This window comes from Amaranthus tricolor, chromosome 7 (genome assembly GCF_026212465.1).
Source record: "Amaranthus tricolor cultivar Red isolate AtriRed21 chromosome 7, ASM2621246v1, whole genome shotgun sequence".
Taxonomy (NCBI): Eukaryota; Viridiplantae; Streptophyta; class Magnoliopsida; order Caryophyllales; family Amaranthaceae; genus Amaranthus; species Amaranthus tricolor.
In genome coordinates this window covers 30,912,019-30,937,987 of record NC_080053.1, presented here as the reverse complement: position 1 = coordinate 30,937,987, position 25,969 = coordinate 30,912,019, and the positions used below count along the sequence as shown (strand labels likewise).

The 25,969-nt window shown below is 32.6% G+C and overlaps 4 protein-coding genes across 4 annotated transcripts; 2 read left to right on the top strand and 2 right to left on the bottom strand.

Annotated features, from left to right (window-relative positions):
• Window positions 1-3,535: 3,535 nt before the first annotated feature.
• LOC130818328 (protein S40-6-like) lies at window positions 3,536-11,315 on the bottom strand. The gene is made up of 5 exons (XM_057684459.1): window positions 11,179-11,315; window positions 9,456-9,559; window positions 8,660-8,783; window positions 7,943-8,047; window positions 3,536-4,670 (listed from the first exon to the last, which is right to left on the bottom strand). Exon 5 carries the CDS (start codon window positions 4,527-4,529, stop codon window positions 4,032-4,034), a length of 498 nt encoding a protein of 165 aa, XP_057540442.1. The 5' UTR covers window positions 4,530-4,670; window positions 7,943-8,047; window positions 8,660-8,783; window positions 9,456-9,559; window positions 11,179-11,315; the 3' UTR covers window positions 3,536-4,031.
• Window positions 10,426-11,413, bottom strand: LOC130818693 (uncharacterized). Its single transcript, XM_057684852.1, has 2 exons — window positions 11,092-11,413; window positions 10,426-10,508 (listed from the first exon to the last, which is right to left on the bottom strand). Exons 1-2 carry the CDS (start codon window positions 11,411-11,413, stop codon window positions 10,426-10,428), a joined length of 405 nt encoding a protein of 134 aa, XP_057540835.1.
• A 1,732-nt stretch (window positions 11,414-13,145) lies between these two features.
• LOC130818298 (ATP synthase gamma chain, chloroplastic-like) lies at window positions 13,146-16,283 on the top strand. Its single transcript, XM_057684418.1, has one exon. It carries the CDS (start codon window positions 13,356-13,358, stop codon window positions 14,481-14,483), a length of 1,128 nt encoding a protein of 375 aa, XP_057540401.1. The 5' UTR covers window positions 13,146-13,355; the 3' UTR covers window positions 14,484-16,283.
• A 2,580-nt stretch (window positions 16,284-18,863) lies between these two features.
• LOC130818253 (putative aconitate hydratase, cytoplasmic) lies at window positions 18,864-25,969 on the top strand. The gene is made up of 20 exons (XM_057684350.1): window positions 18,864-19,456; window positions 19,877-19,981; window positions 20,065-20,225; window positions 20,392-20,484; window positions 20,759-20,944; window positions 21,058-21,219; window positions 21,424-21,568; window positions 21,678-21,820; window positions 21,937-21,993; window positions 22,092-22,171; window positions 22,260-22,335; window positions 22,516-22,701; window positions 23,356-23,423; window positions 23,523-23,641; window positions 24,055-24,176; window positions 24,350-24,448; window positions 24,532-25,011; window positions 25,118-25,216; window positions 25,303-25,545; window positions 25,652-25,969. Exons 1-20 carry the CDS (start codon window positions 19,150-19,152, stop codon window positions 25,718-25,720), a joined length of 3,000 nt encoding a protein of 999 aa, XP_057540333.1. The 5' UTR covers window positions 18,864-19,149; the 3' UTR covers window positions 25,721-25,969.

Below are 25,969 nucleotides of genomic sequence, written 5' to 3'. Positions count from 1 at the left end.
ATTATCTGTTTTTCTAATTCTAGTTTAGCCTAAATGACGTATTACAATAATTAATGACAAATAATGCTTAATTACTTAGATGAATTACTTTATTTATTTGTATTAAACAATGAGGCTTTTGAAGAATTATAGAGTAATCAACTTAATATAAAATTAAATAATTAAAATAATAATATATAATTAGCTGCTACGAATGCATGTCAATTTTTTTTTTTTTTACAATGCTGAGGAAAGGGAGTGTTAGGTGAAAATCGAAAGCATAACAGTTTTTAATTTAAAAAGTGATATTTATTTTTCAATTGAGATAAAATTTAATTTTTTAGTATAATTTACAAGATAATGAGAATAAATTTACATTTTTGAGTAAAAGGTGTATTCCAAATCTAAAAAATAATGATTGGAGCAGGGGATTAAATCAATGTTAGATTCAAAAACCATAACATGAGGATGGTTTCTGCCACCCAATTATGTTGGGCAGTATATGCATGGTGGTTAGACATGATTAATAAGTACTAGGAATAAAATTAATTACACAATTAGGTAATTAAAAATTTTTGTCTAAAATGTTCTCAATGTGATACCTTTATTTATATATATATATATATATATATATATATATATATATGCTAAATAGTCTAATTAATATAATTATTAGTATATGGGTTCTTTTTTTAGAGATTATTTCATTGAGAAATAATCTATTGTAAGGGTAGCTCTTCATTAATTAGTGTTAATTAAACATATTAGAGAATTGAATTTTATCTCATTAGAGCATTTAGTGTCGTTCTGAAGTAAAGCCATCTGTCCAATTTTGTTTCCCACTCTAACTCTCCTCTTACCTCGAGGCTCGGGTTATCTTATAAAAAAATAATTAAACCTATAAATTTACCCTATCTTGTTTTTTTATCCAATATATAAAGGTTAAAGTGAGTGGTCACAACATAATTAATAATCAGCTAGTCTCTTGTGAGACCGTTTCTTTGAAAAATGTAACTCAAATTCAGCCCATTAAAGATTAATGTCTAATTACTATATTTTTAATGCCTACTTACATTATCTTTAATGTTCACTTACCATATTCTTAATGCCTACTTTCAATATCTTAAATGTCTACTTACATCATTCTTAATGCCTACTTACAATATTTTAAAAAATATATAATTGGCCGGCCTAATTAGAAATGGTCTCTCAAAGAAATCGTCTCACACTAGAATTTGTGTTCAATAATTGACTTAATTTCTTACCATAAAAGTCAACGGTTAATTAATTACTATTAAAAGTCAATATTCAACCTCTTTTAATGTCATGTCAACGAATTAGTTAGTAGTAGAGTATACGTAAATGAAACATGCTAGTTCCTACCTCTAACTTGTTTCATTTTTGGTGCTCTACATTTTACTTTGACCCTAATAGTTAGTTTAATTTTGAAAATTTTTTTTCGCTAACTTAGAAAGAGTATTTTTTTCGCTAAATAGTCATTAAAATATTTATAATTTAACGATGAAAATTAAATAATATTTTTCGCTAATTTTTTATTGCTAAATTAATTACTTATTCGATTTGATTACACTCTTTACATTGAGGTTGTACATCTTCACATATAAAGCTCTAAACCAAAATAATTATTTATCGATTCGATTTAATATTCAATTCAACTTGTATCAGAAAAGTCGGGTTAGTTTTTAGGGTGGCTAATATTTGGCCACCTCTACTTAAGCAATCGAAAAATATTTGATTATGCACATGGTAGTGGAACAAAGCATGAAGAGAAGCACATGGAGTCGCACAGTCTACAAAGAGTATTATTCTTTGATTGTAACATACCTACGCCTTCGTACACCTTTATGATTAAGTGATTGATTGATTGGTTTTTACTTATTCCATTTTACTTTGATTCTAAATTAAATTTGTATCAAAAGTAATTGATTCAAATATTCAGAAAGTGTGTAATGAGATGTTTTATAAAAAAGTACAAAAATTGTATAGACGAGATGAAAAAAAAAGTTATATGTGATGAGAATTAAAAAAATATTATAAGTCATAATCAAAAATATAAATAAAATAAATTTAGTGAGACAGAATGAAAAAAGCAGGCCAAATTTAATTTAGGATGAATGTAGTTTTCAAATTGGTTTGGAGTAATTTATGTAGCAAAAATAAGTGATGAAGAAGTATTTGTGTGAGTCTTAAGCTTCTTTGTATAACATTGGGAAAATTTTGATAATTGCACTGAGATACAAGCTAATATATATTGGCATAAAAAAGATCTGATATTCGAATGAATGTATATGTAGGGAAACTTAGAAGAACAACCTAATTAAGTGATCGAATGAGAATTTAAGAAGAAACAAGAAAACCCAAAAAATAAAGTGTTTTAGATGAGCACAATTCAATTTCGAATGAGCAAATAAATATATTTTTGTCAAATTACTTTGTCTCAAAGTAAAAGAAAAATAAAATAAAAGGTGTTGATAATCATGAATTAGCGTAATTATTAAAGGCTTTTCTCATACTTTCATTCTCATCGACTAGAGAAATAAAATAATTTTCATTTTCTTTATCTGTAAAGGATTTTTCAGTCTTTTTTCCGGAATAAAATGTTGAAACCTTCAAGATGAAGGACCCAAAAAAATTAAAACCTCTTAATGAGATGGGCCTCTCAGCATTTCCATAATTAGTGAACTTATTAAATGCTGGGTACGTCCTACAGTTCATGGGCTCCAAGAGACAAGGCCCAATGATTCATGGCCCATAAGAATGGGCAATGGAGAAATGATATCCATAAAAAAGATTTGATGTTGGTCCACTATCAGTCACAGACTCACAATTTCTGTGGTTCAAAGTTTGTTAACTTAAGCTTCACGGGCCAACCTACCTGTCGGATCATAGTTTTGTTTTTTAATTACTCCTCCCTTCTTTTAATTTAACATAAAGAGAAAAAAATTACTAATTTTCTATTCAATTTATCTCATAACTAGACCATGTCATTTGGGTCAACCAAAACTAGTTAATAAAAAGAAAATTAAAATTTGAAATATAAAACGGTTTCCTGTACGTGAGAGTTCAATTTTAATTTTTTGTTACTAATGGGTCATTTGTATGGACCTGTCTCACGGTAAAACGGTCTCACATAAAACAGGCTAGAAGAATATAGAGTGCTCTAAAGAAAATATGGATATTTGGTGCAAAGGTAAATGTCCAAGTACCTTTAGTTGTCTAGGTAATTGTAGCTCTGGGAAGATGTACAATTATAATTGTTAGTTATTTAACTGTCTAATTAGTTGTGTAAATTAAAATTATATGGTAAAAGTGGCGATTATGATAACTGTTGGAATGTATTTTATTAGAGAAACATGTAAAGAAAAATATAAACCATTACTTTTAATTCTAAAACGCTACAAATTGTGACGTTTGGAGAATAACTATTTGCAACACTAAACGCTACTAAGTTGTTAGTTTATTAAAGTGCGACATTTTCCAAGATAACATTTTAACCTCATTAAACCACCACGGCTACTTAATGAAAATGGAATAAATGCATAACTCAAAAATGAAAAAGAAGCTGTGCATTAAAAGAAACAAATAGCAACTAAATCTTGCACATATATTTACAATTTAATTTATAGCATTTAGCTTTAAAGAAATGTACCAAAATATGTCTAACTATATTGTATTCTTAACACGATTAACTATTGTTCCAATGAACTTGATAAAAAAACATACAACTTTTTATGTTTGAAGAGCCTGTTGAACTATAAGTATAAATGTAAGACACGAATCCTACGTAAGAGGAGGTTGAAATGAGATTCGAACTCGTAACATAGAAAAACTAAAAACTTTTCCTTAAACTGATGGTCGAGGACCCAACTCCCAATATCCTGACTACCCGACCAACTCAACTAAAAACTTTTCCTCAAATAGATGGTTGAGGACCCAACTCCCAATGTCAACTCGTACGTAACATGATAACTAGATAAGATTGGAACCCATGACGCAGAGCCTGATATCGACCAACTCAATCAAAAGTTTAATCAGAGAAAACCAGTTTTAGACAAAACAGCATTCCTTACCCTACTAAGATCTCTACCTTTGAGGGTCCTTCCAACACCTTCACAAACAGAAAATGAAGAAATCTGATTCTTTGCAAACTTCTTAGCCAACCATTCATGAGGGGGCAATTTACCATCCTTATCATCATCATCATCATCATCATCATCATGATCAAGGGATGATGACGAACACCTACCAATATTCTTCTTCCTTGATGTACCACCATAGATTTTAGACCAATCAGGGATATTAACAGGAGCAGAACTCTGCACTATGTGCACATTTTCATCAATCTGCTGATGTTTTCTGATGCCTGGGATCATTCTTGCTGCACTAGGAACCCGTTTCGAGATCAAATGAGGAGAGCTTAGATGATCATTGTTCTTAAACCCAGTATTATCTTCTTGTTTGATCACTTCCCAGATATCTTCCTCCTGGAATTCTTCACTTCTGTAAGCCCTCCAATACTTATTTTTCATTTTTTTTTCTGGGTTTAGACAAAAAATCAGTTTTCTGCCCTCAAATACAAATTTTAAGGATTTGCCAGCTACAAAATAAGAATCCACTAAGGCAAGAGGAGGAATAAACAATTTCCAATACAGGTAGGAAGGACAGTATCTCTGCAGGAAAAAAGATAATTACACATTACACACCCAAGAAATTCCAAAAGTTAAGCAATATTCAATTAATTATTAGATTGGGCATGAAAGTTTTCCTTAAGATTCATAGATTAGAGGCTGAATCTTATTTTCTAAAAAAAGTGAATTGACTGCTGATGAAGGGTGTTTCTTGTTAAGTTCTGTGCCTTATTTTTCAATTTTGGCTTACAGGGATAACTACAAATACAGCCGTCATTTTTCTCATTATCCCATCTCATACAAGACCTACAAAATAAACATGTATATATATATATATAGTGAGGATTAACTCAAGTCACTATCTAACATAGTTAAAAAATATTGGAGCAAGGTTGTTAGGATCGAAATTTACCTAGGATTGTTGTAGGGTAGGATTGTGTGATTCTATAAAAATGTATTAATATGTTTGAATAGCTAATTATCTATTATATTTTTAAAAAAGTTTTAAGATGTAAATTAAAACTTATTTGACTTCATCTATTAAGTTTTGAAAAATAATACTTTTGATAATCATTTGTAAACTATAAATCAGAAAAATCTTAAATTTTATAGTGGTATACTGGTATTGATATAATTATTTTAGATATATATATTTATATATAAGTGAAATATGGATTATATTAAAAAATTTAAGATTGAAACTACCATTGCAGGATTGGATCGTAGGATTGTAGAATCATGTTATGATCATACCACCTAGATTCTTAAGCTCAGTAGGATACTAAGATCGCACGATTCAACCAACATCAGATCTGACCAACGATTCGGATAGGTTGTTTGTTTTTGGATAATAGGATGGTAGATCAAGATAAAGATTTTATAACTATGATTGAGGGTGCTTACTAGGGTTTTTGAGCTGGTTGGGAATGTTAGCCGATTCATATAGATAAAACATCAAAAATAGTGTTTGGTAATTCAACTGTTTCAGAGAGTTAAAAAAAAAAGTAGCTAATTGAACAAGTTGCACAAAGCATATGGTCAAATAAGCTGAAAAAATCAAATAGTCAAATTACTCGCTTCAATCAGCTACTAGCTATATTAACCAACGCATCACTTGTTACACCACGTAATGATTGTGATCACATTAATCATAATAGTGGTTTTCACAACCGTTCCTAAAGTTGCAATCACATTCAGGATTTTATCCTGTGCAAACTAATGTTTAAAGATAAATTTTTACACATAATTAATTCTATTACTATGTCTTAATAATATTGTACTAAGCTCAATCATACAAGACTATTAAGTTGGTGGTTTAATAAAATACTAAAGGATGAGAATTTTCTTAGTTATTTTTCTATTACGTTTATATTTCTCCTCATAATAAACTAAAAAAGAAATAGGAATATATATACTTCATATTTCTTTATAGAAAATAAAAACATGTGAATTAATTGTAAGGCAAGAAGCCGCCTTGATTATACAGGAAAGTTCAATGCATGAAGTATTTCACAGCAGGAAGATAATTACTGAGGGAAGAAAACTGAAGACCCAATCAAATTACTGATATTTCTGTCCACTTGAATTTCTTTTTTTATAAAAAGGAGATTAAAAATCAGCACAAATCAAAAGAATCCACCAGAATCCAGATATTGTAACCATGTGGATGTGACTAGATTCATTTGTATTTTACAGGATATTAAGAATGCTACATGATACCACCGTACAAAGGCGGCTCATGACTAATCCCTATGCCCTTCTGAATTTACACTAAACAAAATTAAAAACTATTACATTTTTTAGTCATAGTGCTTTCTCAAAGGGACGGGTAGCATTTTCTCTCTCATTTTATGTGTTCCATTTAAATTAGCATATATTTCTTTCGATCTGAAATACTCGCTATATAACGATTTTTAACAGTATTCATTGTTCAAGCTTTATATATTAGGCTAAGAAAAAATATAGTCAGTGGGATCCTGTTTGAATCGTCTAGTCACATATTTTCATAATATTAAACTTTTATAATTTTTAAATTTGTATAATTCAACATATAATCAAAACAACACATTAAATTGCGTAAAAGTCAAATGTAGCAAGTATAGTGGAATAGGAAGTATATTAATATACTTAACAACTCTTAACATCTCTAATTAAAAATAATTAAAAATTATAAAAAGTTAATAATAATAATTTTTAACTAAAAACGAATCAAACAAGATCTCATTTGCTGTGCTTTAACTTATAGATTAGGATTTGAGATTAAAATAAAAATTTATGTGATCAAAAAAGGATTAATTTAACAGTAAGTTGATTATAATGTCACAATTTTTATATAGGAGCTTCAAGAAAGGTTAATTCAAATATCAATTGGTATTACCTTTAAAAAATATTAAATAATGTGTTTTAAATAAACATATTGACACAAATCAAAATAGTTTTACTTTTTATTGTTTTACTAACTACTATTCTTTCTATTTCTCTAGAATAATACTATTTAACTTAAAAAATTGAACAACAGAGAGAGAGTAGCAATTAAAAATCACACCGTAAATACTCACCAGAAAGTGTCAAATTCATAGTACTCAATAAAAGTCTATGAATGTCTCCTATGTCCTACTAAAGTATGATCTTCACAATACTTATCCTTCTATTTACAAATAAATAGTAGTTACTTGAATTTGTATGCATTAAAAAAAAGTGCATTCAAATTAAATGAATAATAACTTTCAAAATGACTAATTAAATCATGTATTCTTATTTATGTGAAATTGTATATAATATTTATTAACAAGGTTAATCAAAAGAGCTTTCAAAATTATCATATCTCATACACAACGATTGGAATTTTGTTAATTTTAAATTATATTTGATTAAAGTTGTTATGTACTTGCTAATCTTTATCTCTAACGTAGATGTCATATGAATCTTTAATAATAAATTAGATATTATTCAAAAAAAACAGCCTTTTGTTAGCTTATCACTAAAGGTTGACTACATCCAACCGTACAAACCTCACCCACCCAAAGTGTGAGTCACTAATGGCATTAGGGTAATGTAATGCATGTATTCGCTTTACAGCAACGACATTGATTGAGTCTCATCTAGACAGGATTGACATGACCTGATGTACGAAACTTAACTCATATTAATGATAACAAAAAAATTATTTCCAGTTGACAAAAAAATAAACTAAATACACACTTAGGTGTACCTGTCTCTAAGATACAGCCAAAAATGACAAATACAAGATACTCTTTCAGTCCATCAAAATTCAAAAGTAAAATTGAAAACTGAATAAGCTAGATTGATTGTACCTTGGTAGATTTATTGGTACAAACTTGTGATTGAACTAGAAGAGGAAGACAATAAGAATTTCTCCTCTTTTAGGTTGGACTCTTGTAAGCAACTTAGGAAACGGCCTGCAAACCGTCAAAACAAATTATGAACATGAGTATATAACTTTTACTTTATCCGTTTGAATTTGCTACAACAAGTATATAAAGCTCTGACTTCAATTTTCAAACTGTAGTAAGTTTGCAAATTTAAAAAGACAGAGAAAGTACATGAGATTCGATGATGCTTTGATGATGCACCAACCAAATGTTAACTTAACTTCTAGTAATACCTTTGCTTGCCACTTCCTAAGTTCCAATGGTGCAGGAGTGAAAACATCTTATTATATAATCAAAGTAGAGATGTTCATTCGGGTCATCGGGTTGATTTCGGGTCACTCTTTTTCGGTTCAAAATTGGGTTGATATACATACTTTTAACCTTTTTTTAAAGTCGGGTCAAGTCGGATTTAGTTATAATGCTGGATAAATATCGGATCACTAGGTCTGTTTTGAACACCTCTAAACTTGCAGCTATTTCATATGTGAGTCTTACAGAAGTGAGAATTTTGTGTCTGTCAACTCATACGTTAACTGTTATGATTTGGTCCTCTAAGAAATAAATTATGCATACCACTCTATGTCAGAACCATGAGAAGCCTTAAAAGCAGTTTTCATAGGCGTGTAGGGGAAAACTTACAGAGAATTGCAACTTCCTGTGTTCAATTGACCTAAAAATGGCTTCCACAAAAGCTCTCATAGAAACAGGGTTTTGAGAAGTCGGATATACGCAACATTACCCTTCTAAAAAATGCTGACATTCCCTGCAAGTGAAAACTAAATACATCAGATCACCGTTGATGGAAGGGATTCATGTGAAGAAAATGTTTAATGGAACCCTTCAAGATCTAGCAAGTAGAATTCACAGGATAGGATTAGGATAGTATTATTCTTTCCAAGTCGGATGAGTAAAAGATAACATGATCCAAGTGAGATCCATGACTGCATTTAGGTAATATATACAGATGCATAAAGAATATAAGTAGACGTACATGTTGAATTGAGCTAGACTTACGGTCGATACTTGCATGTTATCGGGGATACAGGAGGTGCACACACTTCATAAGCCAAGGAAATACCATCTCAAAACGATATGGCAATGGGAAAGGGCTCTAGTGACTTGTAAAGTGTGCACACCATCTTTAATTCATCAATGTGGACAAATCATCCCAGCAATATGCAAGGACCTATCATTCTGAGGATCCATCTTAAGCTGGGGGACTCAATGACCGCATCCCCTTTATGGTTATGGGTTGTCGTATTTCTTCCCTTCTCAGACCCTGATCATAGTTTCCTATGGGTGGGATACACTGGGTATGATAATGATGAGGAGATTGTTCAATTCTTAATTGCATCATAAATAACTGATGTGATATGAGCATGTTGTTTGCAAACTATTTAATGGCTAATGTAGTAAATGCAGAAGAATATGTTACCTTTTGAGCCTTGGTGATGCTGCTGTATGAAATCGGTGCAGAGATTGACACTAAAATTGAAGTATGACATCTTAATAGAGCAACAAAAACATTATTCCTGAGTCCTGACATACATAAAAAGAGATAAAATGGGCATATCTCTACTAAAACAATAACAGAAATCATGCTTACTTAACCAAAAACTTGCACATATTCCACCCTTTGATGATCCTCAAAGACTGTCAAAGTAATTATAAATGTTTGATTCTTGAGATCGCCGTCCAAAAACCCGCATCTGGACCAGCGAGCATTGTACAACAAAGAACTATGATGACCCCAACACCAAAAGATCAAGGGTGATAGTTCAATGCCGCGAAATGGGCACCAGCTTTAAGGCAGGACAGGATGAGCTACATTGCTAATATAGCAGATTCAACCTTGGTTTAGTAAGACATAACAGCTTGAACATGGATGTGAAGATGGTTCCGCTTACTAAACCAAATTAACGTAACACTTAAATGAGTCGCTCTTAAGTCTTATCCCCTGAAGTACCTCAGAAAACAGAACAAAATATGTTTCTGTGATGTACATGACAAATTGCATCAGGGTAAATTTATTGACCCGGATCAAGCAAGGTCAGTGAAATAATCACTTTCGACAGCATGAGATGTTTTCTATGTTCATCGCACAGAAAGCTATGCAACCAAAGAACAGACACAGACACTAGCAATAGCTCCAGTCGGACAAACCAGCCAACGGTTTTAGCCAACAATCATTTGTTAAATATACCCTAAAGCATTTCTTTGTTTTCCTACACTAGCAATAGCCCTCACCACATGTCAAGCTAAAGTCCCTTCACAAATTACAGTATGACTTGCCTCATTTTTCAGAATTGTAAGGGATTCTCAAACAAAGAAAAGCTGTTTCCATGTCACATAAGATGCATAACCTCATGGAAAAATTATCATGCTAAGGCTAACTATAAGATTTTTTATGCAATATCGGAATCCACGGGCAGATAAACTTTAGAATCAGTTAGCGTTAGATCAAGCACATAACAGGAAATAACCAAGACTAAAATAAGCACATTATGAGATCAAAGTTCCCTAACAAGTAACAATTGACCCTTTGTAGCAAGCATCATGTACAACTTCACGTGAATAAAAAATCAAATGAGTAATATATTTGAAGCAAATTTTCAACTGAATTAATCTTTACTACTTATGTATAAATTGTTTCTTTAGTCGCATATAAACAACAATACCAAAGTCTTAATCCATTAATAGATCAAATGGATTAGTTTAGTGATTGTCCAAATGAAGTATATTTGTCCATTTATTTTGATTTTCAATCCAATAATACTACAATATTAATAACTGATTTTTAGCACCAATGCAGCACAATCCACCGTTCTTTTCAGTGCTATTAACACTTAAATTTGGACATAATTTAACGAAACGAATAAATTGAGTCATAAATATGTTGGAAGAGATCCAACCCAGATCCAATTAAATGCAAACAAATCAGAATATATGAAAAATGTATTTTACTTTCACTATTTCTTTCACATAAATACAACCATCATTCTACATCAATTCCAAAACCCTAACAAAATACTGTTTTATTCAATGAACAAGTAAATTAGGGTTAACGATACTAATGAAAGAATCATTATCATCTGAACCAGGGGAATTATCAAGACTATTAATGAAATAATTTTTAGCAGCAACAAGTTTCTTCCTACCAAAACACATCGGCCCACGATCCGAACCCGGAAACTCAGGCATTAGTATCTCGATCTGCGTATTCGGCGAATTCTCCTGTTGGGTACTTATAGATTGAATTACTAAAGGAATCACTGATTTGACGCGGACATGGGATTGAATCCTGGAATCCCTTAAACGAGCCAAAGCACCAGGTTTTAAGTACTTGTTACACCGCTGAGTCCGAATTGAGTGGAATCGGACCCTCCTTTTCATTTTTTGGGTAGAAATTGGAAGTGGGATTAAGATGAATTGAGGAAAAGAAGAAGGGTTTATGGGATTTGGGATTGAAGAAAACTAGGGTTTTATAATGGAGTGCGGAAAAGAAATGAAAGGCGGGAATTGGGGATGGAGGGAAATGGAAAGAGAGGTTTTGGATTTTGGAATGTTTCGAGTTTTGAAAGAAGAATCATTGAAAGAAAGGCGGGTTAAAATTTAGAATGATGAAAACATGTACATGTGAACATTTTGGAACTGGTTCATGTTTTTTCTTTTTGATTTTGTTACGATTAAGTTATAATTTAAATTAATTATTGAATTTTTTTAAATTATAAAAATTTATATTTGAATTTTAACTTGTTTTATATACTTATTTTGTTAATGCATTGATTTATACACATAAAAAATATAGTGTTTTACTAATTATTCTACTATAGTGGTTATGTTCATATGTTGATTATTTTTGTTAATATATCGATTATTTGATCCATTATTTGTGTTAATATTTTGACTTGAGTCACACAATAATTTGGACTTTTTGATTTAATACTCTCGTGATCTTTATATTATGGGATGTTTTCGTGACAAAATATTAGAGCGTGATTTTATCGATGTTACTTTTGTTAAACATATCTTTGACATTTGTTTTATGGACAAGATTGTTGTACGACTATTATGATGATGAGCATTAAAAGTTGTTTGAAGCATGCTTGCTTTATTGAAAAAAATTCACTTATGTCGGACTTTAAAAGATAAACAAATATGTTTGATTTGTTTTAGAGTCAACAATATATATAAGATTTTTTGAGATTTTAAAATATAAATGCAACAATGAAGAAATAAAAATTTACTATGCCATACTGAAAAGAGCATAGGAGAACATAGTAAAGCATGAATTTTAATTAAATATTTATCGAAGAGATAATATTAACTTTTGCACATTACTTATTTTGCCTTTGCCTATGAACATAGTCAATGTAGTATGTTGTAATTAAATCAAAGCAAGTAAATGACTTGAGCTTCATTATCTTTGTCTCCCCTTATTCATCTTTGTGCTCACACCATTTCCATTGATGGAACTTACTCCTCGTATTTGTTTGAACTATTTACTTCTTCATCACATAAACACAAAATACAAAATACAATCCTAAAAAATGATAAATCTTCTTAAATTAGGTGTTATTATTTGCAATTTATGTTCACACGTTTAATCTTATTTATTGCAAAATCAGTCATGTTCATTAACATATCTCAATAAAGCTAGATTTTCAAACGTTTTAGACCACGTAGCTTCTAACTTCCGCAATGTATTAAATCCACAATAATTTAAACTCTCGATTTTGCCCTACTTTTAACACTATCGCCATTATACCAAATACATTCCGCTCATATAAAACTATGATCGAAAGTTGGGGAATGATACAAGACATGCACACTGTACTTATAAAAAAAAATGCCATTAAAATTCACTCGCCATGAAAAAGATGTACAACGGTGAACCCACAACGAACATGTGGACATTTATTGAAAAAAAAATTAGTGACTGTTCAAATGAACGGGTCATATAATGATTTAATTTGCCAACCTTTTTCCCAACCCACCTTAAATTAGATCGTCATTTTTCTTTAATTTGGTCATATGATCTTTAAATAGGTCACCATTAAGAATTCTCCAACAATTTAACCTAAATGTTTTATACTTTAGACTTGTACATATGATTTTCTAGTTACAAGATCATAATCTATAGAGCCTAGGAAAGGTTTATACTAAAGAGTATAGACTGTACTCTGTAGAGTAGTTTTTAGTTTTCATTTTGATGAATTAATCAATGTTTCGATCCCATTCATTTCCAATTTCATTCAATTTATTTCTTAGATTTCGATTTCCGTCATTTATCTGAATTCCTCTGATTAAATCCCAATTACAAATAACAATTACCATGTCTTACTCTTCAATTTCCCTATTTCATCTTCAATCAAACCCATCAATAAACCCTAGAAGCTCAATCTCCATTGAAACAAAATTCAACCCATTTTTCCTATCATCCATTTCATCAAAACCCAAATCCAAATTCCAAATCAATTGCACCATCAGAAAGCTTAGAGAAAGAATCAACACTGTAAAAAACACCCAGAAAATAGCCGAAGCTATGAAACTCGTAGCTGCAGCTAAAGTTCGGAAAGCTCAAGAAGCAGTTATAAACGGTAGACCCTTTGCTGAATCTTTAGCTGATATGTTATATGATATCAATCAAAGTCTTATATTAGAAGATGTAGATGTTCCTTTAGCTAGTTTTAGGACTGTTAAAAAAGTTGCACTTGTTGTTATTACCGGTGAAAGAGGACTTTGTGGTGGGTTTAACAATTCAATCATTAGGAAAGCTGAATCTAGGGTTCTTGAATTGAAAAGGGTAGGCTTAGATTGTACAATTATCAGTGTAGGAAAAAAGGGTAATTCTTATTTTGCAAGGAGATTACCTTCTGTAATGGTGGATAGATTTGTTGAGGGGGAGGGATTTCCAACTGTTAAAGAAGCACAAACCATTGCAGATGATGTATTTTCCCTCTTTGTGAGTGAAGAAGTCGATAAAGTAGAGTTATTGTATACTAAATTTGTGTCTCTAGTTAGGTCAGATCCTGTGATTCAGACATTACTGCCGATTTCGCCTAAAGGGAAGGCTGTTGATGCTTATGGTAATAGTGTGGATGCATTAGAGGATGAGTTTTTTAGGTTAACATCTAGAGAAGGAAAATTTGCTGTTGAAAGACTTAGAGTGGATAAAAGTAAGCAAGAAAGGAAGATAAATTTGGATTTTGAACAAGACCCTGTTCAGATTCTTGATGCTATGATGCCTCTATATCTTAATAGTCAGATACTTAGAGCATTGCAAGAATCGTTAGCGAGTGAGCTCGCGGCTAGGATGAATGCAATGAATAGTGCAACTGATAATGCTGTGGAGCTCAAGAAGAGACTGTCTATTGCTTATAATAGAGAAAGACAGACAAAGATCACTGAAGAGCTTTTGGAGATAGTTGCTGGAGCTGATGCTATTAGACCATTTGATTAGTAAGGCATTTGCTTCATTTATGTTACAACTTATGAGTTTATAAGGTTCTTGATCATTTGCTCAACTTTGATGTATGTTGTTCCAATTTATTGCCCCTTTCTTGCTCACTGAGTGTATGTATTCATGTGTAAAGGCAAGGTTTGTGATGAGTGTAATATAATTCGCTAGCTAATTTGCTTTTATAAATTTTTGTGAGACGGTCTCTCTTTAATTGGGCTCGCCCAAATTGAAAATATAGAGTAAGTTTTTCGGTAGGCATTAAGAATATTATAAGTGGGCATTTAGAATAATATAAGTACTTAATTACTTACGCGGTGGCATTAAGTAAATTGTAGCTAGGTAAGTAGGCTAGTAAGCTAACTTTCTCAGTAGGCATTAAGAATATTGTAAGTGGACATTAAGAATACAATAAGTGGACTTTAAAGTTTAATGGGCTGGGTGTGAGAGACGTCTCTCAAAACATGGTCTCTCAGGAGACCCGCTGATCTGGTTTTTCAATTCTCAATTCGTAATTCGCTCAAATTTACCCAAGAATAGCCAAAATCGATCATAATTCACTTTTTATGATTAGCGATTCGCGAGAAGATTAGCGAATTACGTGACACGTGACACAAAACTTTCGACAGTGTCAAGGTAGATCATTGAAGCGCGAAAGGAACTTCATGTACACCGTATCTCTGCCTGTCTGGGTACAGTATATATGGAGTGTTAGCTTTGTTCAATTGCTATATTTCTACTGTTTTTGGTTTTTGATATTTGTGGTTAGCTGATTCATATGTATAGTACTGTAGTTGTTGGCTAAAGTTCAGCATTAAGGTTATTGAAACATAATTCGCTAGTTAGTTCGTCCTTTGAATTTGCGATTCGCTAAAAATGGTTCAAAAAGAGGCTAAAACCGACCAAATTCGCTTTTTCGATTCAGGATTCGTGAGGCAATAAACAAATCATGTGACACTGATCAAGGTTGTTACTTACATAGTGGCTCTTTGGTTACGCCTTTTGTAGAGTTGAAACTGGTTTGTTAGATCGACGAAAACATATAGTGTAATTTGGTAGCAAGTTCTATTTCCAAACTGCTAGCAAGACAATTTTCCGGAGTTTGATTGCATCGAAACCACCAAGTTCTAAACAAGTATCCATTTCATCACATTTGTGAAGTAGAGGATTGGAATTGGACCTAAAATCTAGGTCTGGCATGATGCCTGCCTTCTTTGGTGTTCCTCAGCTTTTGTAACTTGTTCCCTAGTCCGTGCGTAGATGGTAATATATACAAGTAAATGTTTTTTTATTAGGGTAAGGCGGAAGAATCCTCCATAGGCAAGGGGAAGGGGAAATGGAAAGCTTTAAACCACTAGGTCAACCCATAATTCTCGTAACATTTTTACAGTCGAGTTAGTAACAACAAACAAAGTCGTGTTAATTTTTTTTTCTTTTATTCGCTATTAGTAATATCAAACAAACCCTGACATTAGGCTCGAACACGAAAATGCTTATTTGGGAAATGAAAATAATCTGAAACTTATTTTAGGAGTTTTTTCAATTGGTGTCCAAACTAATTATGTGAACTTTGCTATATTGGAGCTACATTGAGGACCATGGATGGACCAAGACCTTTTACACAAATGAAGGAATATTTCTTTATAGAAAGCATAAGATAATAGAAGTATTGTTTCAAACATGCCCTTTTGGGGAGGGTTAAGGGCCATCTCACCCTTAGCACATGCGCTCCACCTACACCCCAAATAACCCATTATCATTGATTAAGACTATTTTTTATACCCTTTCTAAAGTTGCTTTTGACTATGGTTGTTGTATTTATTTTTAGCTGATCAAATAACAAAATTGTTTGATAAAACATTTTTAAGGTAGTTGAAAAGTTAGACGTTCAATTAGTTAAAATCGAAAAGCTAATTAACAAAATAACTAATCGTAGTTGCTTTATCTATAGTATTTTGGGTTTTTATCCAATGTTATTTTATTGCACAAAATCAAACGTCTTTGCAATATTTAATTTATACAACAAGCTTAATAAGAAACAAAAAAAAAATAATTAATAATATCAGCTAGTTAAGCAAATCAACAAGTGACAAGTGACAACCAATTGCCAACAGACAATATATTTTGGTGACCCATCAAATAGATCAGGACTGTTTGTATCTTATATTTAAGATGTTATGAAATCAACCTTTATTATTGATATCTTGTACTTTCATTGTATTCATAAGAAGCAGCTTATTAAAAATTAAATTGTATGAACTTGTGTAAATTTCTATTTTAGTAGCATATTATCTTATTAGTGATTAAAGTGATAATATATCTTTTAGATTTTCCCATTAGAAAAAACTATTAAATACCATCATCAAAAATAGTTCTTGTTGAAAAAGAATGCTCCAATTTAATTCATGAAATCATCAAATGAACATATATTGTATACATACATATTCCATCATCAATGACAATCTTTTGCACTCTTCGTAATATTTTATTATGCCTACTCCCTACTTTAATAATTTCAATTTATACGTTAAACTGAGTTAAATAAAATTTTATTTGTTTCGTCTCAATGTAAATTTTATTGATAAAATATATGGGTAAGTATAAGTATGCAAAATCAATTTGGATATTTAATTTGAATAGAAGAAATATGTTTTTATATGTATTTGGAATCCATATATGCCAATTCAATATGAAATTTGATTAGTTAGAATATACCAAACCTTACGCATAAGGAGATAGAAGCAAAATTTGTCAATACATTATTTCTGAATTGACATTAGTGAATACTAATTATATATATATATATATATATATATATATATATATATATATATATATATATATATATATATATATATATATATATATATATATATATATGTTATATTAGTATTTTCTATGTGATGAAATTTAACTACTTCGTTTTACCAAATATTATTTGAGATAGTCTCATCATAAGATATTATAAAGCTCTTGACTTATTAACTCATTTCTCCTCTAATAAATATATAATAACATTAAATATCTAATTTCCAAATAACTGACTTATCCAAATAGATTAAAAGCAAATCAATACAAATAATATTTTAACTTATTAAACAAGATAACTAAAAAGTTTGCGATCATCCCTCATAAAATACTTTTCATACAATTTTATAATCAAAATTGACAATTATTCCTAAAAAAATAATCAAAATGACTCACTTGTGCAAACCACGCGAACATTACATGGGCTTAGGCGCACTTAGCAAAAAAAGAAATTATAAATCTCCACTACCTCCAATAAATTTAAAAAAAGTCAACCTCTCCTTCAGAATATTATCATACTCACACATACAACCATACAAAATCATAGCCGTCCATTTCATCACCTCGACTGATCAACGGCTGTTGCTGCACATCCAACAAAATCACATCACCATCACACATGCCAACATTACTACAGTATACTAATGTTAGGGATGATCATCAAAAATTTCCTAATATTTTCCACAGATGTTGTAGTAGTAGTAGAGAATAATATAAAAAAATGTGAAAGAAAAATAATAAAAGTGATACAGATTATTATGATTAATAAGAAATTATAATAAAATCGGTGTAATATATAAATATAAAATTATAAATATTTGGGTTTTAATTCATCCCAATAATTAAAAAGTAATGTGTCTAAAATTCTAGAAATTGGAGTAAAAGCACACTCATTTTGAATCCTAGAGACCAAGGCTAAATAAAATTTGCAGGATCAAATTTTAAATTCTTATCCAAATACTTGAGTAATGTCCCTATGAGAATCTACAATGTTTGTAATACTCTTTCATATTTATTTTTTTATATTTTTATTTTAAATAATTTTTCAATTATTTTTGTTAATTTTTATCTATATGTTTTTTTTTGCAAAATCTTATGCATACAATTTAATCATCCTCTTAAAATTCTTAATTCATATGCAATTGTAGGATGTTGCATTATCAAGGAGATAAAATGCATATATTTGATTAAATTCGACTCAAATTGAATTCTATTTAAGCACTCATTTAACTGAAAGTTATTGCACATGTATTAAGTTGATCACGAATTATTGTAAGGGACAGTCTCACTAAGAGACAAGTATTATATGTGGATTATATAGCCCAACTAATAATAGTATATATTATGAAAATATGAGCTTTTATTTGAGGTCTTACCGAAAAATAGTCTCTTCACAAGAAAAATTGTAAGTTTATACGAGACCAACCCCAACCTTACGCCACATCCAAATATCCAATCATCAGTTGAGAATTGAGACGTCCAGTTTTTTCTTGAACTGCGTCACACCAGATAACACCCAAGAAAAATCAAAAATATATTCCACCCCCCCCCCCCCCCCCCCCCCCCCCCCGTCAAGAAAAAGCACAAATAAATATCAAAATATTTTACTTATATTTTTTAAAGAGAGAAACATTTCTCTTTAAATTCTCCTCTGTTTTCTCTCATTCCTTGTCATCTTCCTCAATTTTCTCTCAATTTAATGTCCGATTATCGGAAAATTAGGGTTAGGGTTACAGATTCGTACACCATACTATCCTTCTATCTATCAATTTAATTCCAACAACTTTCGATAATTTCAATAAATGTCCTTATATCTAGAATTTAATTGAAATTTTAATTATATATAAAAAAAAGAATAATCATGATAGGAGCAGCGACGTCGAAAACATCTATTTCTCCATTTATTCTTCGAAGATTTGCTTCCACACTTTCTCCCTCTTCATCGACAGCTTCTTCTCCTTCTTCTAGAATATTTTCTGCTTATAGATATCAACCTGGTTTAGGTCACCTTTCATTGGGTTTTTCATCGGGTCTTCGATCGATCTGCTGTTCGAATTCTAGGTGGAGTTACGGTTCGGATTGGCGATCTAGGGTTTCTGTTCGATCGCAGATTGCTACTTCTTCTACTCCTCTTGTCGAACGATTTCATCGCCAGATTGCTACTATGGGTAATGATTACCTTTTTTGAATTTTCATTTTCTTTTCTGCGTTTGAAATTATGTGAAATTTAGTTCGTACTTTAAGTGATTAATTATTGTTAAGTGAATTTTTTGATTTGACTGCTGATTGTATCTGATTTTGTTATTAAATTGGTTAATTTTTGCGGAGATTCTTGTTGAAAAGATGCTTTAGCTTTTTAAGGATCGAATAAAGAGAAGGAAATCTTGTTATTTTTAGGGTTTGCGGTTTTTTTTGACTGATTGTTAGATTATGTGATAAGTAAAATTATACTATTTGTTGAATTTGTGATGGGGATTGAAGAACATTTTACAAATTCATTTTTTCTTATTGGTTAAATGATTGTTCGACTTCAATATTTTAATGGTGTTGAAACTATATTCATGGTTTATTAATTTTTAATTATACAGCATCTGAACATCCTTACAAGGGAATTTTCACAAGCTTACCTAAGCCTGGTGGTGGCGAATTCGGAAAGTTTTACAGCTTACCAGCTCTCAATGATCCAAGAATTGGTATTTGAGTCAATTTAGTTCCTTGTTTTGTGTAATTAATGGATTTGATTTTTCATTGCTTATTTCCCATTTCTATCTGGCAGACAAGCTGCCTTACTCGATTCGGATTCTTTTGGAGTCCGCCATTAGGAACTGTGATGGATTCCAAGTGACTAAAGATGACGTTGAGAAGATTATGGACTGGGAAAACTCAGCACCTAAACTTGTTGAGATTCCATTTAAGCCTGCTCGAGTCCTCTTACAGGTTTGTTGCGAATTGATAGTGTATAGGATTATACCAAAGCCATATTGGATGTTTGTGGGCTCTGAACATGTTTTTAATAACTAATTCAATTTCTAGCTGTAGGTATTGTATTTTCAATGTGCAACTAATAATCGCTAAATTCATTTACCTTGGTTTTGTCTTCCAGGATTTTACCGGTGTGCCCGCTGTGGTTGATTTGGCTGCTATGAGGGATGCCATGAAGAACCTTAACAATGACCCTAACAAGATTAATCCTTTGGTTTGTTCCTGTTTCTACATTTTCGATCTTAGTATCTTTGCCCGCTTTAATTTATAAGCCATTTTCGATCTGAATATTTTTCCTCGTTATAATTTATAAGTCATTTAGGAAGGTTGCTTTCATTTCCATTTTTTCAGTTATGTCAAATCAACCCCAGGAGGAAATGGATGAGTACTAGCATGTTTTTTTTATTTGGCAACAAACTAGTTTGGGAATGCATTTCATTTTCTTGAGAAAATGATCTTAAATTTAATTTTTACACTTTGCCTGTCAGGTTCCTGTGGACCTTGTCATTGATCATTCTGTTCAAGTGGATGTAGCAAGGTCTGAGAATGCAGTTCAAGCAAACATGGAGCTTGAGTTTAAAAGGAATGGGGAGAGATTTGGTTTCCTTAAATGGGGATCAACTGCTTTCCGTAACATGCTTGTTGTTCCACCTGGCTCTGGTATTGTACACCAGGTGAGAGAAGTCTTGGATTTTAATTGTTAGTGCTCAACGTCATCATGTTCCTTAAGTTCGGATTTTATGCCTGATGTCTGTATTGAAGAATGTTTGTTTACATGAAATGACAGGTCAATCTGGAGTACCTTGGCCGGGTTGTTTTTAACACTTCTGGAGTACTTTATCCAGATAGTGTAGTGGGTACTGACTCACACACAACAATGATTGATGGTCTTGGGGTTGCTGGTTGGGGAGTTGGAGGAATAGAAGCTGAGGCAGCTATGCTTGGTCAGGTAGGCAGTCTTTCAATTTGATGACATTGATTAGCTTACCAATTTTACTGTTCTTCAATACAAGCGTTGGCCTGTTTCTTTATATGGCATAATGGGTGAATACATTTGTGATTGGATTTCTTTATCTTCCTCCCATATTGCGATTTAGCTGTATGAAGCTTTGTAATGAATTTTTCTTTTAACACAATGTATATAACTGGACAGCCCATGAGCATGGTTTTGCCTGGTGTTGTTGGATTCAAGATGACCGGAAAATTGCGTGATGGTGTCACAGCTACAGACTTAGTGTTGACAGCCACTCAAATGCTGAGGAAGCATGGTGTCGTTGGCAAGTTCGTTGAGTTTCATGGTTAGTATTTTTTCCCAGTTACTTGTCGAGCAGATGCAATTACGGTTTGGAAAGGGTGACTAGGGTTGTTTTCCATTTCTTATGTTTTTATTCATTGTTACACCCATAGGTGAGGGAGTGGGTCAGTTATCACTTGCTGACAGAGCTACTATTGCAAATATGTCTCCTGAATATGGAGCAACCATGGGTTTCTTCCCTGTGGACCATGTTACCTTGGATTACTTAAAATTGACTGGAAGAAGCGATGAAACAGTGAGTTTCCAAACTAGTCTTCTATCTTGCTCTATCTTCATGTTTTGAGGTTAATAATACGCCTACTTTTTATCTTCATATTTTCTCGGGCTAAAATGTGTGACCTAAAATTACAGGTTTCTATGATTGAGCAATATTTACGTGCAAACAAAATGTTTGTTGACTACAATGAGGTAGAAACTCAATTGGATTTTTGAATCGTTATTAATTAGCCTTGCCTTGACATAGGTGCTCTATGAACTAATGCGTAATTATCATGTTTGTGATTCAGCCTCAACAAGAACGAGTGTACACATCATACTTAGAGCTAGATTTGGCAGATGTCGAGCCATGCATATCAGGGCCGAAAAGGTATGTTCCTTAAATATAATACTTTGTTATTGAAGTGTTAATTGTCTAATGGTTCAATATTGGTACTTACTTGAACTCAATCTGATAGGCCACATGACCGTGTTCCCTTGAAGGATATGAAGGTGGATTGGCATGCATGCCTTGATAACAAAGTTGGTTTTAAGGTAGAAACATTTAATTTATTAGTGTGAACTCTGATTTCTTTTTCTTGGTTAGTGTGCTACTCATCTTTTACTTGGTAGACTCTAATCTACATTCTATTCACTGCAATTTAAAAAATTTGTGCTAATCATTTTTTTTTTCTGTTCTACATTCATTTCTGATTGTGTTGTGACTTCTTGTAGGGTTTTGCTATTCCAAAAGAAGAGCAGGGTAAAGTTGCAAAGTTTTCATTCCATGGTCAGCCTGCTGAATTGAAGCATGGTAGTGTTGTCATAGCAGCTATAACAAGTTGCACGAACACATCAAACCCTAGTGTTATGCTGGGTGCTGCTTTGGTTGCAAAGAAAGCATGTGAATTGGGTTTGGAGGTCAGTAACTTGACTTCTGACATGCGTTACCCTTTATTTCTTTAAGTGTAAACTTCTTTCTCTTGGTTTTCTTATTGTATTCTTGGTAATTTACTCCTAATGGGCCTTTGCTACCCCTATCCGTTAGTTAGCTAGTTATCATATATAAAGCTTAAGGGGTAAGCTTTTAGCTTTTCCTCATGTGGTGGGCTTGGGAGTGTGGTGTGGTGATTGGTATTGTGAGGTGCTTTTGTTATCTGAGATTCTTCTGTAGCCTTTTTAGCAATTTATCAGATTTTTTAAGAAGGGGAAAAGCAAAATATCAATGTTGTCCACTGTCTAATGGTACCGCAATAGTATCATTAACTTAGGTGATATTGTGCTGAGGCCTCAGTTAGTATAGATGTTTGGTCTATGTTTTTTCATTATTTTGTTGGTTCTGAACTTGTTACCATGCTAGTTTGTGAAATGTCTTTACCAGTTACTGCAGTCAACTAAGATTGGTGGTTCTAAATTATTGGTGTTAGGTTTGGGTACAACAGATGTGTTTTTCTGGCAACAAAGTGATTGACATATCTTCTGACCGTATTCATTTGATACTATTTTTGCTTCTAATCTGCACATATGTGTGTGCAATTTTTTTGCTGAAGGTTGTATTTCATCTTTTTTTATCAGGTCAAGCCTTGGGTTAAAACCAGTCTGGCTCCTGGTTCTGGTGTAGTTACAAAATACCTGCAAAAGAGGTTTGAGTTCTCATTTATTGCTGTATTGTAGTACACATTAATATATGTCAATCAAATTGCGTGTTCATGAATTAAATGTTGGATTTGTCTGTTTTATAGTGGTCTGCAGAAGTATTTTGATCAACAAGGTTTCCACATTGTTGGTTATGGTTGCACAACTTGTATTGGAAACTCTGGTGATTTAGATGAATCTGTTTCAGCAGCTATTTCTGAGAATGGTAAGTGTTTTATGTCATCTTTGCCTTATCTTTCTATTGTGGTGCCGAGTGCGTCTTATAACTCTCTTTGATGCCAACATTCTTCTGGCGTGTTTTAATACTGTATTTTGCCTTTGTTGCATTTTGCTTCAGAAACTTATCATTGTGCCTTTCACTAAACACTTTGAACAAGTTCATTGGTGTGATCACTCTGAATTGCCTAGTGCAACATTTAACTGGGTCTTTATGTTCTACCTTTTTAGTGAGCTTTTTAACTGATATCTTGTGTAAAATCAGGGACTTGTTACCAAACTGTTACTTAGGCATTATATCACGAAATAAGTTGCATGCTCGTTCTTTGGCCAAGTAGAATCAAGAAATTCATAATAACACGCCTGCTTGGTTTTTATTTTTTTTATTATTTTTTTTTTCAGATATTGTTGCGGCAGCTGTGCTTTCTGGTAACCGTAATTTTGAAGGGCGTGTTCACCCTCTGACAAGAGCCAACTATCTTGCCTCCCCTCCACTAGTTGTTGCATATGCATTGGCTGGCACAGTAAGTACATTTCTAGATTTTCTTGCAGAGTGTAAACTCTCATCTCAATTGGATTTTAATATGCAAGATCCAAGTTGCATGTAATTTTTAATGCAAAACTTGCGACTGTGTTAGATATGAACTTTGAAAGTTGGTGGATTATTGATTAATTTCGATAATGTCTCATTGTATAGGTTGACATTGACTTTGAGAAAGAGCCTATTGGTATCGGAAAGGATGGCAAAAGTGTGTATTTCAGAGATATCTGGCCTAGCAATGAAGAGATAGCTGAGGTATACGGCGTTGAAACCTCGCAATATATCTTTTTATTTTTCAATGACACTGAATTTTCATGTGTGGTCTAATGCTGGTGTAGGTTGTCCAATCAAGTGTGTTGCCCGACATGTTCAAGAGTACTTATGAGGCAATTACCAAGGGAAATCCCATGTGGAATTCTCTTGAAGTTCCTGCTGGTACCCTTTACCAATGGGATCCTAAGTCAACCTATATTCACGAACCCCCATATTTCAAAAATATGGGTTTGAACCCACCTGGTCCTTTTGGAGTCAAGGATGCATACTGTCTTCTCAACTTTGGTGACAGTATCACCACTGACCACATTTCTCCAGCTGGAAGCATCCACAAAGATAGTCCTGCAGCCAAGTTTCTCATGGAACGTGGGGTCGACCGCAAGGACTTCAACTCATACGGTAGCCGAAGGGGTAACGATGAAGTAATGGCTAGGGGTACCTTTGCAAATATCCGCATTGTCAACAAGCTTTTGAATGGAGAAGTTGGCCCAAAGACTGTTCACATCCCAACCGGGGAGAAGTTGTATGTTTTCGATGCTGCAATGGTAAGAATTAAGTTTCTTATGATGTCATGTCTTTGTATAGAGCAAATGGTTGCTTAATCATTTTGAACCTTATACATCTTTTTTCCTTCATTTATCACTTTTGTAGAAATACAAAGAGGCTGGTCACCAGACAATTGTTCTGGCTGGTGCTGAATATGGTAGTGGTAGTTCCAGGGATTGGGCTGCGAAAGGACCAATGTTACAGGTGAGTGACTCTTACGCGAATGGTACTTTGCTTATTTTTATGGAGTTTTTGCCCGATAACGGATTGATAAATGTTTCGTATAACAGGGTGTGAAAGCTGTGATTGCCAAGAGTTTTGAGAGGATTCATCGTAGCAACCTTGTGGGTATGGGAGTCATTCCTCTTTGCTTCAAGGCTGGTGAAGATGCAGACACTTTGGGATTGACTGGTCACGAGCGATACACCATTGACCTTCCCTCTTCAGTTAGTGAGATCAGACCGGGACAAGATGTCACAGTAACCACCGACAACGGAAAGTCCTTTACCTGCACCCTGCGCTTCGACACTGAGGTGCTCACAAATTCCTTGTAGTTTCTTTTGATAATGATCTCTCATTTTACGCATTCAAGTCCTTTTTGACGATTACTGAAATTATTTGTGCCCAATTGTTTCGTAGGTGGAGCTTGCTTACTTCGACCATGGTGGTATCCTTCCATACGTCATTCGCCAATTGATGAAGCAATAATTGGCTTAGTTTCGTAAATCATCCTTTTTGTTCGTTTATTTCATTGAAATTATAGTTGACATTGGTTATATAAGTTATGAATTTTTCAGTGTGATGAATTTTTACAATGGGCTACAAGTTTTCTTCAAATGTAGTCTGAGCTAGAGAATTCTAATAACGAGATCGGATATACAAAACTTGATCTATATCCCTTGAGGCCTTGAAAGGTTGAAGGGTTTGGTTAATAAATATTTATTATTTTCCGGAATG